At 37.2% G+C, this 16,988-nt stretch overlaps 1 protein-coding gene across 3 annotated transcripts in view; it reads right to left on the minus strand.

Annotated features, from left to right (window-relative positions):
* The window catches only part of ZNF106 (zinc finger protein 106), a 41,209-nt gene that overhangs the window by 19,854 nt on the left and 4,367 nt on the right, over positions 1-16,988 (minus strand). For all 3 annotated transcript variants that reach the window (XR_009277957.1, XM_058842311.1, XM_058842302.1), the window contains exons 2-7: positions 12,403-12,488; positions 11,060-11,121; positions 6,738-6,935; positions 2,474-4,564; positions 1,017-1,629; positions 64-133 (exon numbers count right to left, since the gene is read on the minus strand). Coding sequence is in view for 2 of the 3 variants with exons in the window: in XM_058842311.1 (XP_058698294.1) it covers positions 64-133; positions 1,017-1,629; positions 2,474-4,564; positions 6,738-6,935; positions 11,060-11,121; positions 12,403-12,456 (3,088 nt within the window). In the remaining variant the exon portion in view is untranslated. The remainder of the gene's footprint in view (positions 1-63; positions 134-1,016; positions 1,630-2,473; positions 4,565-6,737; positions 6,936-11,059; positions 11,122-12,402; positions 12,489-16,988) is intronic.

A 16,988-nucleotide genomic window follows, 5' to 3' on the forward strand; every position in this document is an offset into this window, starting at 1 on the left:
ATGTTTATGTGGGTGTTTATAGTCTCTACACTACATGCACACACATGTATGACATTCACTCACCTCTTTTACCTTTGATTTTTCTTCTTTTATTATTTCTTTCTAGACTAGGGATTTCAGGAGAAGATCCCTCCTGCAAGTAAAATCATCTATTAAAAAGTAACAAGAATAATTTTGCCTAAATCAAGAAGTAGAACATCCATCATCTTTTCAATCATTAATCATAGGCACAGAGAAGAACCCACAATTTGCTTGTACACTCTTGTTTAACTCATCATTTGCTCTGCTCTTAAAAGAGGGAAGACAACAGAGTGCGGTTATTTCATCTCAACCAGGAAGAAATATTAAATAGGCAAACAGCCTTCTTCTTATTCAGATGTTTAAGATCGCACTTGAACCAGAGTTTCTGCTCTACAGTTTTAGTTGAAGGTGTGGAGGATTAAACAGTAAGGAATTAAAATTACTGCTTTCTGCAAAACCATTTTGTGAAACTGATCACCAAGATTTTTTTTAACCTTTGGATAAATCTAAGACCAGACTGTGAAACAAATTCAGATTTAAGGATATAATTTTGGGTATATATATATTTTTTTTAAAATGTTTTTATTTCTTTGCTTAACCATAAAGCCAGAAACATCTAAGGAAAACAAATTTCTACTACAGGCTAGCTTCCATTTAAATTGTGTTGTGAAACACCAAGATGCTTGCTACAAAAGTAGTACTTCCACAGAAATATTTTACCAGCTTTTGTTTACCAACATAGTAGGCCAGGTAACAAATCAAATAAAGAGCATTTGTCATTCCTCTTGATTATAAAATATTATCAAAAGTCCCGCACTATGAAAGCAGAATTTAAAGAAAATTAAGTCAAACAAGGAATTAATTTAATGTTATCAATGTATAAGATTATCAGATGGGGAAAGTCTTCCTTGCACAGATCTCTTCAAAGCTGAACGACCACTGTTAGAGAAAGAACCTTTTCAGCACACCAAAGCTGGACAGAATTGCACACTTACTCCAGTTGCCCTTCGCTTCTTTCCAATTCCTTGGCTGTCATTCTGTTCAGTACCAGATGTGCAGCTACTGTCTGTAGCTGCATCTATGTTATTAGACACTGCAAGAAGTGAAGCTGGACGATTTTCTTCTGAGATCTCTAATACGTTTTGTTTTTCAAGTAGAGGTGTTCTCTTCTCTGGGCTCTCCTGGTCTTGTTCTGCGAGGCCTGTGATCTCAGAGGTGGCCTGTAGGCTGTGACTTCTTCTGCTAGCCTCAGTTCTTTCAGACATAAAAGGTGACAAAGCAAGAGATGGTGTCTCCTCTTTCTGATCAGCTTCAATGTCAGTGATTGCCTCATATCCAGATGTTATATGATGTGAGTGGCTGGCTGCAATTACTTGTCTTTGCCCACTTTCTTTAATTTTGGCTTGTTCACTGAAAAAGCTATAATCAGAAGGATTTCTGTCTGCTATGACACTGCTTTCAGAAAAGCTACGTTTTCTGGCAGAGCCAGATACTGCTAAAGAAATCCCTTCCCACTGGAATCCTTCTAGAGTAGATGGATCAGATTCTTCACTGAGTTCTAGACCTTCTTGCTCATTTTGAACAAGAGGCACCATTTCTATGCCAAACCTTTAACAAGATAAAAAGAAAAAGAAATAAATTAGTTACAAGCCTGCTACGCATAGAAAAAAGCCTCTCCCTTCCCCAAACGTACATTACTGCTCTAAGTAGTAGGTTTAATACCATTACACTGGTATTCTGTGCTTTCTTCCTCACCTGAAAATGGAACTTCTCCTGTGTATCACATAATCAGACTTAGCGGCTAAGAACTGGCAGCATGATTTTCAAGTCAGAAATCACATTATTATAAATTATTCCCCAGCAAGACTAGAATAATCACATATGACATCTGTTCAAGACACTTCAAATACTTCAGGTTTAAGGAGTTTCAAAAATGCAGATTTATATAATTGCTTCCTTAAAGACAAAAGCAAACTGCGTATCAGAATAAAATATTAACAAATGAAGACTGAGCATTTACAGTGCTTGCAGCACTGCAAGCATTTCTTGTAGTCCTAAATAGATGAGGACATAGGCAACTGTCACAGCATTGTTCCCATCCTGATTGCATTTTTACATTCTTCCATTACTAGAACTTGAAAAAAACCTATGTTGTTACCATCCACATTCAGATATTAAAGCAACCATTATGAACTGATCAGAACCTTTTCTGAGCAGATTACTTTTACTTATCTATGAACAGACATTCATTCATAGCATCAATCAACAAAAACTGCAGTATTTGCAAAAAAATTGCACCATTTTCAAAAACTCTGCCAAAGACCGTGGCATAGCAAGCTTCATTATGAGCTCTTAGTTTTAGGATTTTGGAGTTCATTTCAGATATGGAAAACAACAATCCTCCCCCCTCAGCATGCCCTGAGAAGCATCGTTAGATCTGAAAGCTACCAACCTTGGTAAACCTTTGCCAAGTTCCTGTTTCTTCTTGGTTACCTGCTGGATGACCTGATCCCAGTTAACATTTCGCCGGGAAGCACTAAGAATCTGCCTGAGCGTAGGTTTAAGCCCTGACTCCTTCTCTGTCTCGCTTCTCCGAAGACAATTCACATTCCGAATGCGACGTGCGTTATTGAGATTGGGCTCTGGGAGATGTGTCCCGACTTTGCTCTTCAGACTGATATGCCGTGTCAGGTCTCTTTGCAGAGAAGCAGGCAGGCCAAGCTTGCTTAAGTCTGGAAGAAGGCTGCCTCCTGACTGGCTTCCTCCTTTTTGAAGCTCATTATCTGAAGGATTTTCAAAACCTTCCATTTCAAACTGATCATGTGACTTGACACACTCTTCATTCCCTTCCCTGTCCTGTGAAATTTTCAAATCCACATGCAAAGGGTCCTGACTGCTTGATGAAGAAACTGTGGGTTCTATCTGAAACGTAAAATTTTTTAGCTCAACAGAAGCAATACTTGAAGCAGATGGTTTTTTATAATCTTCCTTTTCAGAGGTGATAGTTTTACCATCAGAAGCATCACAGGGTAAGCAAGAACTAACAGAAGAATCCAGCTTTGCAACTCTTGCTTCTGACTTCTCACTTCCCATTAAATCATCACCACTCACATCTCCTAATGAATCTAGTCTGAACTCCTTCTTTGGCAACGCTTTCCCAGTTTCTCTCCTATTCTGGTCACTTGTATCTTTGCAAGAACTTAAGGGTGCATTTTGCAAGGAATGGTTGGACTGAACACCTTTGGGATTTTGTTCTGCTTCACTTAAGTTATTAACAGGATCTCCAAGATTGCTACCAAGCACACCTTTGTTGTCTTGTAAGTTACCAATACCTGCACCATGCAGTTTTGATGAATAAGAGGAGAAACCGTTTGCTTCCAAGTTCACTGCATTCGAATGATTCTGTTCTTCACTACTAGTTGATGATAACAAAAGCCTGACATTTTTTAAGAGACTGTTCGTGTCTTGCTTTGTCAAGGATAACTTCATATCTGTGATATTCAGTAGAGGGGATTTCACTGATGGCATCCTATTACTTCTGCTATCATCTTTGTCAGGCTTTTCACTACTGGAGCAGTCTTTTACAACCTTGCAAGAATCAAGGTTATCTGAGGTTCCAATAGAAGGGGAAGATGCTTCATGTTCTTGAAGTTTTGAAAGGCTAACATTGGCTTCACCAGTTTTTTCTTTCACTGACGAATCAGGAAGTGGCGTAAGTACAGAATCCATTTTATCCAAAGTTTTTGAATTATCTTCAGACCGTGCTTGTTGCTCTGCAGTTTTCTGGGATGGGTAGGGAGTCCAGCGATATGTTTTATCTCTGGAAGGACTGACACTTTTTCCACTGGCTCTTGAAGTTTTGCTTTCTGGTTGTTTCAATAGACTAAAATCCAATCCCCCTTCAGCAGCGAGCTTATCACTAGTAAAATCCAGACAGTCATCCCTATTCCTTCGATTTCTGTATGGCAGAACATCGCCTTTCTCTGGCCGCTGCCATGTGTACCTTTCCTTACTGTATATACTTGGCTCTGGTGAATATGAATCTCCCGAGCTTCCAAAATTCCAGCCATTTGTACCACGAGAACTTGATTTCCAGTTTCCTCCATAACTCTTGGAATTCCAGCTAGAAAAATGACCTGTTTCCTCTGAGTGCCAAGTAGAATTTCTTTCCCTGGCACCATGATGCCAATTTGAGGTTCCTCCTCCTCGCCCACTTAGATGCCAAGCATTTCCAGAATTCCCATAGTTATGTCGATTTGAAGGGCTTCCTGAAACATTCTGGTGCCACCCAGAGCGCCCCCTTGCACCTCCTGAATGCTTGTTTATATTAAGGTTCCTCTGAGAGTGTGAAAATTTGCCTTGTCTAGGACTAACATAATCATCTTTTTCCCACTTCCAGTCCCTTTGTGATGCACTATGATGATGCCAAGACGATTGATCATAAGCTTCTCTTTCTTTGTATGCAGCTCTTTCTTCTCGCAATCTCTGTGATCTCCTATCATCACATTCTAATTCTTTGTTTGCACAACTTGGTTCAGTTTGCCTACAAAAGAATTGAGAAAAGTCTAAATTCTGATGCTATTCTACTAAAACGCAACAGTCCACAAGCTTCATGAATTTTATTTTCACTGGGAAGAAAATATATTTTTAAATTATTTATTATAAAAATAAACAAGATACTTTTTTAGCAGCTTTGCTGTTCAAGCTTCAGTAATGTTTGACTTTCAAAACTAATGTACCTTTACTTAAAGATGATAACTTCAAAATTTCTCTTACAAGACCAACTAATTTGGTGCAGGTACAGTTCAATAGATTAATTCTCAAATACTTGTCTTTAACTTGAAAGATAATATTCCTTTTTATTTATTACTGGACTAATAAGAAACTAATAAAAATAAAGCTTCTTTATGTTATATAATCTTTGTAATTTGATCTTAGTAGATAGAAAACTTAGTAGTGAGATAATTATTTTTTCTGAAGACTATTCTGCTGGTGCTACGTGGTGTAACTAGAGTGAACTGACACAAAACAGAGGAAAGTTAGGCTGAAAAACCCATTATTATCTTTACTGGATAATAACTGATGTGATGGCTCCATTTATAAAGGTTAAATTAAAACAAAGATGTAAAGCATCCACAGAAGATGCATCTCAAGATACAAAAGTGATTTGTCTTCTTTTAATCAAGGGACTGGAACAGTCCACAGCATGCAATGCTCAGTCTGTATGAGCCTCCCAGCAGCACTATCGACTGCCCTTTGGATAGCACTCTTGCTTGGCAACTTCCCACAAACACGTGCCAAACTATCACATGTCCATTTAAAGATAAACGCTCTCTTAACAGCTACAGCTATTCCCAGGGTCAGCAGACTAAACATTCTAAGTATTTATCCAACAAAATTAAGAGTTTTCATTAAAAGTTTTTTTCCAGAAACTGATCACAGAAATGCATCCATTCTAGATCCCTGGACAAGAAAGACAGTAAACTTTTACACTACTACCCAAAACCAATTGATTTGAGTAAACTGAAAATTCATACTGTATTACCCTTTGTTTTTGATACATTCCAGTTCTGCTAAAAGATTCACTAATAACTACTCTCTAATGGAAAACAGTCTACTGTGCAAAACAATCTGAGCTCTAAAACAAGAATTAAAAAAAATGTCTAAGTGATACAGTAAGTTCTAAGAGCTGACTCAACCAGATTATGATGTAACGGAAACAATTTTGCTGGATTAGTAACTTAATCCTTGTACTTTCTTCTTTTCCCCCTCTCCAAACCAGCACTCTACAGACAGAAATTTTAAATGGTTTTACTCGCCTCAGAATAACACTGCACTGACAACATTACTCTTCTTCCATAAAACAAAAAGAATAAGTGACATTTTTGCTACCTACATTAACCAGTATGAAAACATCACCATTGTGCAGTGCAGGGACACACTAGCTTTAAAACTAGTTTTGACACAGTGATGTCAAAACTTAATACTCTCCACAGATTTCAACATCTAAAAACACTAATTCAAATTTATAGCCACAGAAAGCAAGAGCTTCTTTCAAAAATTATATGCCCCTTTAGTATCGTCACTAGACATCTATTCAAATAATATATTCCCAACTGGAACATCACACAAGCAATGCTCATGTGCAGATTTTCATGTAAAATAAAAGACAGTACTTTCTGCAGCCTTCTATTTCATAGTGAGCCACTGGAACTATGTTTAGCTAATGGTAAGCAGCAAGGTAAAAGAGGTTAAGAAATTTCATTCAAGATTAGGGGATTTCAGTATGACATTTACAGAATAATCCGATTTATTTTATAAAACAAACATGTTCAGCAGCAGTTTCTTAAAGGCCAAGTTCCTACAGACAACCTCCACTGTAAACAACATTAGCACTACTGTCCATTTACTAAGCCTTCAGTTAAAAAGGTAGCAAATATTAAAATAAAAACATTAGGATTCTCAAAACACAAGACTGTTTTCACCCATAATGGAAAATTACTGTATTTCCTTACTAGTAGTAGAAGAACAGGACAAGAAGGTTCAGCAGAATTATATGTCAAAACTATGATATCCACACAAGTCTCTTGGATTGTTCTCATAACATGTACACTGGCTACAGGCAGTTTACATTTCATGAGCACCTAAGCCCCAGGAGTGCATTGTCATTGTGTTAAAAGCAGTTCTATAACCGAAGTGGAGAAAGAAAAACTCACCGGTTCCGTTCCTTCTTTTGCTTGATTAGTTGAGTGAGTTCTTTATCAAGGTATTCTTCTTCTGCCTCTTCTTTCTCATCCTCTTTTCTGTCATGGGCATTAATGTTGTCTTTGTGCAGCTGACTGGAGATGTGTTTGGCATATGCTGACAAACCCACCAGTGTCACCCTGCACACACGGCATTCATGGGTGCTATCCCTAGGAAGAGAGGCAGAGGGTGGACTTTCAACTCTGCCAACTGGCATGGCAGGTGGCTGTGGTCTTACTTTGTTTCCTCTGAATGTGCTTGAGTTCAAGGCAACTAGGTTTTGCTCAGTATATTCAAGTTATTTGAATTCTCTGGCTTTTTTCTTTCAAGGTTTAGTTTTTTGATGGTCAGCTTTTACAAGATTTTTTTCCAACAATCAAGAGGTAAGAGACTTGGTAATAAAGACGTGTTAACTGGGAGGAGGAATTCTTCTTGAATTGTTGTACTCAAAATCTATTCAGAGGAAACATAGTGAGCGAGGAGGCAGAATGAAAGGCTTCCAGAGCTAGCAGGAGCTCTGAAGCCCATCCATGCTGCCAGCTGCACTGGGGAAACCTGGTGACAGCTTCTACATTTAATCCCTGTCCTGAGCCTTCCCCCAGTGAAATTTAGAAAAGGGAAGAGGCAGTACATGGATACAGCCAATCCTGATACAACATAACCTAAACTGGGACAGCTGAGACTGCTGCCTGGAATCCAAAGACTCCACAGCACAGTGAGTGATGGGAGAGTGTCTTTAGTTCACCGTACTTAATTTGGTTCAAGTGTGCATGAGGTCTGCTTTCTACTTTAGAGGACTTATCTTACAAAATATAGAGAAAGTTGACAGCTGTACCAGGCAAATGGTTTTACTCATGTTACTGGATTAAGGTTACAGGACTTGAACTTTTTTTTCTCTTTTTAAGAAATTCAGATTTCTAAAACCACAACAATTTTTCTTCTGACAAATCCTTCCAATACTCCAGTGTTAAAGAAGTACACTGTTAACTTCCTAAACACAGAAAATATATTCACCAGATTAAAAAAAAACAAAAAACAAAAAACCTAGAAAAAAATTAATCAGAATATACTCCACTGCTAATAACTGAGCAGGACCAAGACAGGATTCACTGACTGCCTCCACAATGCTTCTTTCCATTCTGCCAGTTAATTTATAAAAGCAGATCTGTATGTCCCCATGGAACACTTGACACCAAGGTCTTAGAACATAAGCATCGCAACATGACACACAGTTCATGACTAGTGTTAAGAAAATGGAATCCATAGAGGAAAAAGACAAACATGAATCCTTGTTTTTTTAGTGAACAGTTAGAAATAAAATGAGAGAAAGATCAAAATATGTACATTCACTCAAGGTATTAAGGCAATAGCCTTATTGGAGTGGTCAGTCAAGTGTCATCAGCTATGTTTTATTTATCCTGGATATCAGTGGTTTTCCCTACTAACATAGTTGAGATATTTAATTAATGTAGTCATTCAGACACACCTAGAGATGGCTTTATTTTAAACAGCCTAAATATTAAAAAAATCAGAATTTTTATGTTTAATTATTCTGTATGTTGCAGCCTAGTTAATTTCAGATTAAACATTAAGATAAATTTCATTTATGTCAGTAGCTTCCAAATTTAGCCTGTACTTTCCACAACTAAGTGTACTTTATTTTGTACACTTCACACTCACTAATAAACATTCAAAGTCCATATCCTATAAATTGTGCTTTGGGCCATCTTATTAATGCAATAAAGGTAACCAAACCAGTATATTTTATTAATGTCATTGGAAGAATCCTCTTCACATTCATAAATAACACAGCTGTGCATAGCTAATAGGACTTATTTTTAACTTAGGTCATCACACAAGGCAAACTGCAAATAGAAAGTTGGCTTCTCACTGAAAAAGATGTTCCTTTTGCATAACATTCCACTTCACTCATAAGGATTCTCAATGAGAAGCACAGCCCAATGGTTCTAATGTGGTAGTAAATAGGCTTTAAAGAACAATCCACATCCCTCATAAGACCTATGCTTCAATTCTTTCATAAAACTTTTACCACACTCATTTATAAACTAACTAAGTAAATGCAAAGTTTTATTTACTTTGGACAAAGCCAGTGAGTTAACAGCTGGACTGAGGACAAAGAACTTGTTTCTATCACATCTAACTTGCAAGTTACTAATTACAAAGCTGTGGTCCTTGTACCAGCTGATAGTCTGAAAAGAATTCTCTGACCTGCTGTTAATCTGTAAGACCCTAAAGAAAAAAAATACAACTTTTTTTTTTTTATGAACTGCTTTAATTGAAGATAAACTGGCTAGGAGTTCACATAGCTACACTTGGGGGAACTTAAGATTCCCTTCAGTTCTACACTTTTCCTAAGCCCATTAATGCCATCCAGAACTAGCACAGTCCATGACACACACTGATCATGTCTACACACTCCCCTACCATACAGGAACACAACACATTCTTAGTTGTTCAACAAGACAGCCAAAAGAAGTTTGAGGTAAACACGACAAAAACGTTCTCAGTATAAAAGCATCCAAGAGTTTTATTTACTGCATGTGTACTTCAGACTGTAGTCTCAATGTCCTTTGTAACAGGAACACTATTTCACTTTTAACTAAAAACAAACAAAACCCAAATATGCTACAGCTTTGTACTTGGCATCCAGTTGTCCTTATACATCACAAAGACTAAGGCTTCGAGACAGGAGAATAGTCTTAAAATGCTTCCACAAAATTATTCTAGCCCTTGAGATTGATAAGCTAACTTCAAAAGGGAAAAAGTATGAATCAATATGTGTGTATCCTTTACCTCCTCTTCCATACAGGAAGTCTGAAAAGTGACTGCTAGTTGGATAATAAATTTCAAGGTGGTATGTTGATACTCTATACACTTTAATGGTATTATCCTCTGTTACACAATTCAGCCACACCCATGAGCTTCACATTTTCTTCTTCAAGTACATGGTTGTAAAAGTCTCCTAAAGAACTTCTAATTAAATTTAAACAGGAGGAAGAAGGGGCACAAGAGAGAGAACAACGCTGCTGTTGCACAGTGAAAAATTAAGTTCATTATTTTGAGAACAAGCATCTTCCATGCATTCTTCTGCAAGAGTAATGAAGACAGATAGTTACATTAGTAATAAAAAATGCAATGATGAAGAAATTTAACTTAACATCAGTCCTATGGAAATGGAAAACCAAAAATTGACAATCATTTGCAAGCCACTTCAGACACAATATATAACTTCTAGAAATTAGTGTTACTTTCCAGAGTCATAACTAAACTGAAACCAAAAATAAAATGTAGAAGGCAAAAAATATGATGCCAAAATAAGTAAAATTTCAGAATCATTGTCAGAAGAACACAGTCCAGAACAGAAGTGCCCCACAAGTCAGCTGACCAGAAGCCAAAAGTCGGTTTCTAGTGCAGAGAGCATTCTGGCTTTTTTCCCTGGGTATAAGATAGATGCTTTGACAAAATGAATCCCCCATACCCCAAAGAGTGGAAAGAGGATTACTTTTAGTCCTTTGAAAGATGTTTAAAACAGATTTGTCATTTGTTAAAGTTTGTGCTGAAAGATGATTAAAAATTAATTTGTAGATGAAATATTCAAGTATTTGACAGCATCTGATGTCTGTGGCTACCTCAAAATCCATACACTTGAAATCTTTTTTAGTGTACTCTGGTTGCAACTTAATTCTCTATTATTAGCATGATATTTGAATATCCCTTAACTCCCCCTCTCTCCTTTCCAAAGATTTCAAATAAAACAAGAAAACCTTAAAGAAAACACCATCCAGCATTGTTAGGTCTCTTAATCAAGCAACTGGACAATGGTGGCAACTGACAATCACTCTAGCAGGTATCATTCTCACAGTGTTTTAAAAGATCAAGAACTGTTTTTACATCATTGAGAACTTAAAAAAAAAACCCCAAAAATTTAAAAAGAAAAATACCACTGTTCCTAATTCTGACAGAGGCAGAAATCAAGTGCTTGCAAAAAAAAAAAAAAAAAAAAGAACCAAGCATGAAACTGCCAAGAACGAAGTAATTTTATTTCACTGCAGTCAAAGCAATGCAGGTGAGCTTTCTTCCACATCGTTTGCCTCCTGAGTTTCTGACATCACGAGAACACGTTCACTGCCAGCTGTACGACAAGGCACGCTACTAAAGTGAAACGTAAAAATAAATTGTGCAATTCAGCTTGTATGGGAAATAGGTCAGGAGTTCTTCCAGAAAGTGACATCCAAAATGGCACAGGGAAAAGGATGCAAGATTGTTCTCATACCTTCCCTTCAGGTTTTCCAGTTCTCTGTGGTGAAGCATGCTTCTCATGTGTTCTTCCATCTCCTTCAACATGAGGAGAAAAAATAAAATTGGTCAAAACAAAATAATATGCTATATCGTGTCTGAAAAGCTCACTTTTGAGAATTGTCCTGCCTTGCACAAGGGTGTACTCCTTGTACTCCTGCAGGGTTGTAGCAGTTGCCATTCCTGTTTCTATGACTATGAAAACACAAGTAGGCACACCTGCAGGAAGTTATGCTACCTTTCCCAAGATGAACATACATGAGTCATTAAAGCTCAACACAATGTAAGCAGAATTCCAGGAAAAAGTCAAATAGCAGTGCATGTAGCACAGTTTATTATACTGATTTTTCACTGTTGAGAATCATTTTAATTAAGTCTCATTAAGATCACTCTTCAGAATCACAGTACTTAAAACAGTTTTCCTGTGCAATCTGAGCAGTTGCTCTGCATTTGTAAGACAGCTGTAAATTCACCATCACATACTATTTTACTTGGTTAGACACTTCAGAAACTGAGATGTACATGTCAGTTTGTAGTTTACAGCAACCCTGATCCATGAACAGTAGTACTTTTATAATTATTTACTATTGAAAGGGAGCTGGCGGAAGAGAAAGAACATTCATCACTCAGAAAAAGGAGGTAGTCCAGGTGATTTAACTTTCTTTGGTGTATGACCCAAAGTGTTTGGAAATCTTCAAAGACCAGATACTAATCACTATCCTCGTTAGCCCTTGAAAACCTATCTTCAAAGGGAAAAGAACATCTTCAATCTTGATGAGTTGTGTGAATTAAAACACTGGCATTTGCCACATCTCCACATGCCATGCAGCTAAGCAATACATGAAGGTCCATTAAGAAACACTCAGTTTCAGTGCAGACTTTGCATAAATACACAGTACACAGAAGATGGACACCAAACTGACACATTAATGAAACACATGCTGTGCTACACAATTCCATTTGGCTCTTCCATATGGAAACACAGACCTCACAAAAGGAATTTGAAAAATTGTGTATTGCAGTATTCTTCCCATATCACAATTTACAGCCAAATGTGTTTTTCACTTTAGTATCTTTATAAAATAATATAAGAAACCTGTAAGACCTCACTATTTTTAACATTCAGAACCAAGCATTCTGCACAGCTCACTTCAAGAAAGATACTCCAAAGCACATGCAAATATATTCTTGGCTTTGAGATAGACCTATGGCAATATATACCTGGTAAAGGGAAATTGTAGTTTGCACAATTTTAAAATGGAAGCATTCTCATTCATATTTCATATTAATATCTACTGATACATGTCAAGCATTAATTACCTTTTTTGAGTTGTACACAATGTGACATAATGCACATTTTCGTTGCTGAACCATGCTTATTACTCTGGAAATATCTTATCCCATACCTGCAAATAAAAACAATTTTAAAATAACCAACATTCAGGATTACTTGTTTTATTAATTTATTTTACTAAATAAAGTAAGCAAAGTTCCCCTTCATGAAAACTATTGTGTTGAGCTTAAGAGAATACATGCTTCTCATGCATAGTCAATATTCTTCAAAAAAAAGATAAGATAGTTTTAAACAGTCATCTAAAACATCCATAATAAAAAGTAGCTTTCCCTTTCTTCCATTTTGGTCCTTCTCATCCAAGATGTGGTAATCATTCAACAGCCAGAGATGTGTAGGAATCCTCTTAGCTACTCAAATCAGATTAACAGAACACTTTTCACTGGGATGATGACAGGGAGATAAGGAATTGGGAAAACCAAGCAGGGCAAACTCAGATCTTTGTTTTAGTACACAGGGCCGCTCAAGGAAGATATTTAAGGCCCTAGGAAAATGAAACAGAGGCCATTCATGACATCAAAGACCACTAGTCTTCAAGTTTTATCAATTCATTTACCTACCATAAAATAACACCTGAAGTGATTTAAATTCTGTATTTTTCTCATTAGTCTCTGTAGGAAGTACACATATATATGTACTGAAATACACTAATCAGACAGCATTTTAACACTAATCAACTTAAGACTTGCATATATGCAAATGAAAGCAGTAGCAGGTCAAATTAAATGTCATATGTATTTTATCATAATGTTTAATTCATAATGAGTACAATGAAACTAGAGTCTAGGTTATAATGCAAAAACAGGTATGTCTGTTTAAAAAATGGTATAATCTTTGTACTTTTCTTTCTCTTAAAAGACACTAAAATACAGAATTTCTGAGCGTTATTGTCATTTTTTTATTGACTTGGCAGAGGTAGCTCCTCACCCTAAACTGGAAACAAATGTATTTTTTTAATACTTGGCATTTTTGTATCTGCACAGAAAAATACAAATCCTTTCAAATTCTGCTATCTTGTATTAGGCAATTTCAGAGCTAACTTAGCTAATAGATCAAACTTCACCTGTAAGAGCTTTCTTCAAGAACTCTTCTTCACAACTGGTTCCCTACAAAGAGTTCCCTACAAAGTTAATTCTAATTATTCAACATCAACCTGCTTTATCAGGGGCATCAAAACCTCTAAATCTGGTACTGACTAGAAGCTGTGAGCAAAGGGCAGGAACAGGATTTTTACCAAATCCAAATTATCTAGAATCAAAGCAGCTTTGATATTCAGTTATTCTGTCCAACTGTAAACAAAAATCAGCAAGTAAAACCACAACCCTTTAAGTCCAAAATGTAGTTCTTTGACAAGGAACTCTTTCCCTACAGTTTTCATGTCCATTTACATGTAAGGTACCAGCATCTGTCCATGTTAAAGGGGAAGAAACTGAGAGCTGCAATAGCACTTTTACCATTAGACAACAGTTTTCTCCCTAAAAAAAAAAATCCACATCATCATACTGAAACAAATACAATTAAAACACAACAGGAGATTCAGTCATCTTGTGTTCTCTAACCACCAGTCTTGATCTCCCTGAGATACCTGGTCGTGTTTAAATATGCATTTTTTTAGCTACATCACATGGGCACATTATATACTTGAATCATTAGTAGCAGCTGTTTATTTTGACAAATAACCCCCAACAAAGGTATAAGATTATTCAAAACTTTGCACCAGCCTGCATATAAATTCATAAGGTATCAGTGATGTCCATGCTGTTGGGGAGGGTGAAACAGGGAAACCTTATGAATGTGATTGTTTGGCAGAAGATTCTGAAAATATGAAGGCTAGAATCAAAGCAGAAATGAAAGCCTGCTTTGAGTCATAGGATACTGAGTATTGGTTAACCAAAGAACAATAGCCTAGCCAGCTAAAGGAGAATCCCTGTTGATAAAACAATGTCCTTCTGCTGATAGAAAGTCCAAAGTTCAAGAAGCAAGGAAAGAACTTGTAAAGCTTGTAGAGCCTAAAATGCAACACTGTATGTAAAATCTTTAGTGGGTGTATCTCGTAGTGATTGGTTACTGGGAATTAGAATATTCACTACAGAAAAAGATATATTGGACTGTAACAAGAACTTCGCTCTCTTAGCTTTTCTCTCTTACCTCTGAACCCTTCTCTCTTACCCCTTTACCCCTCTCTCAGCTCCCCTCTCCCCCGCTCTTACCTCTTAACTCCTAACTCGTCCCTCTTTCCCTCTCTTACTCTTACCCTCTTAAGCTTTTCCCCCCTCTTATCCCTCTCTTCTCTTCTCCCCCTCTCTCATAAGCCTCCCTGGTTTCCCCCGCTCTCCCTCTATTGCTCTTACTCCCTCCCTCCCCTTTTCCAACCTCTCCTCCCCTGCTCTCCCCGCTCTCTCTCCCCTCCCCCTGACCACATGAACGCCGAGGCTGGTGGCGGACACAGGTCTCCCCTCTCTTTACCCATATAATAAATTGCTTATACTTGAACAGCTTGACCCTGGAGAAGTCTCTCACCGCGAGCGAGCATTATACACAGCAATACATGCAAAAGCACCTCCCCTTATGGAAGGTCAGGATACAGAAATACTATCTTTTGCAACAAATTATTCTGAAAACATTTATGAAGATTACAACTTTTTAAAAAACATATTTCAGCTGAGACAGCAGTTAAGGAAAGTTTAAGCTACTACAAGTAGAGACAGAAAATGAGATATTGCAGACTCCTGATTCTCTAGTGATTTATTAGATGAGTATAGTGGCACATCATCAATATATTGTTTATACACAGATCCATGCAGCTGCAACAGATCTAAAGGAATTATTTATGATCATACACAAGTGACAAGGGTTTAGATGCCTATCCAACATAGTAAAGCTGGTTTGATGCAATTAATATGGACGAACTCATGGGAAGCAAGGCTGCTAATCCTTGCACCAACTTCAGACACTTCCTTTTGCATTAAAATATTCTGTACTCCCCGAACATTCTTCACTGGCACTACTTTGTAGTTGAGCAGAGTAATACCCTACATGTGCTCAAGATCTCATTCAAGATTACCCAAGTATTTACAGAATTTGTTCTGTGCTGGGCTGAAAGCAGCATAGGACTTAAATCAGGAAAAGCAGGCCAGTTAGCACGGAACATTAAAAAGCTTCCACCAGCAGAGCTAACATTACACCTGTTTTGGCTAATTAAAACATATAGTAACTATACACGATTACAGGAAGAGTTTCTGTCCATTTGGGCAAACTGCCCAATCAGCTGGGCATTACTTATGACAGAGTACTAAAAATACTAATAGAATTCAAATGCTATTGGATGTCACTATGAAAAGGGAAACTTTCAACTCTACAGAGAGAAGCCCTCAGAGGCATGGACTCAGAAATAAAGAGATTTGGTAGCTGTTACAGGGATTGGAAGAACACAGACACACATTCTATTTCCAGATCACCTCTTGACTTACTGTCTTACATAGATATAAACCAATTCCCATCATCCTTAGCTTTCTCCCAAATGCTGCTAAACCTATAAACCCCATGGATCACTTTAATTAAGTACTTCAATTTTACCGTAAAAGAACTTCCATTACGTAGCCTGAATAACCTAGTAAATCAAAGGTATCTCCTCAGTCATTATGCAAAATCAACAAGAATCAGACAGCTTTTGAGCCATGCATTTCGTCTCATCATATGCTGGTCTGTTCAATCTCAAAACTTCCACTCTTCATGAAGAAATTTCAGAAACAGAACTCTCTCTAGATAAATGCAGGCAATTTTGAATTTTTTTTAAAAAATAACACTTCCAGCTTTTATCAGCTTTAATACCTTGTGCTTTTTAAATTATTAACTTACTGCATAACATAGAAAATCACTTTATAAGGGATTTGAGAAGGAAGATGGACTACTCTAAAAAATGAGCAAACTGCAAGCAAAGATAAGATTTTGCTAAAGAGACCCCACCACCATATAAAAAGAACACATGTTAAGAGGAAAATGTAAAGCCTTTGAAACAAATTAGATATTACTAAAACTTCTTATTTTGAGGGAATGTAACTGTTCTATGGGTGATTTATTTCTTTGTTTTAAAGGGAAGGGATGCATTTTACAGCTATGCAATGTAAACACAACTTGCCCATAGCCTGCACTTGTACAGAGCTTGGAAACACCACACAGTTTTAATTAAACTAAGTCTGCTTTAATTAAAGCAAGTCTGCTACAGAGATTTTGGAGAACGTTCCTCACAACTGAAAATAGTCTACAAAGAAAATTAGGCATTAGACTACTTCCTGCTACAACACCCATTTGTCCACAGTTATTCAACCTTACTGAATAATCTGCTACAGATTAGTGGCTGAACACTCTGACTATATAAAGCCACAAGTGCCATGGAGTGGGGTGTGCAGTCTGGCATTCCAGCTGCCTAGAAATCCTCAGGAGGCTTCAAAAAGATCATCAGTGCTGGCCTGTTTAAAGACCTGCCTAAATGCTGCATGTCCCTACAGAGAGCAGTGGAAACTCAACACTTGAGGAGAACAGGAGGTTACAAATT

Source organism: Poecile atricapillus, chromosome 1, assembly GCF_030490865.1.
Source record: "Poecile atricapillus isolate bPoeAtr1 chromosome 1, bPoeAtr1.hap1, whole genome shotgun sequence".
Lineage (NCBI taxonomy): Eukaryota > Metazoa > Chordata > Aves > Passeriformes > Paridae > Poecile > Poecile atricapillus.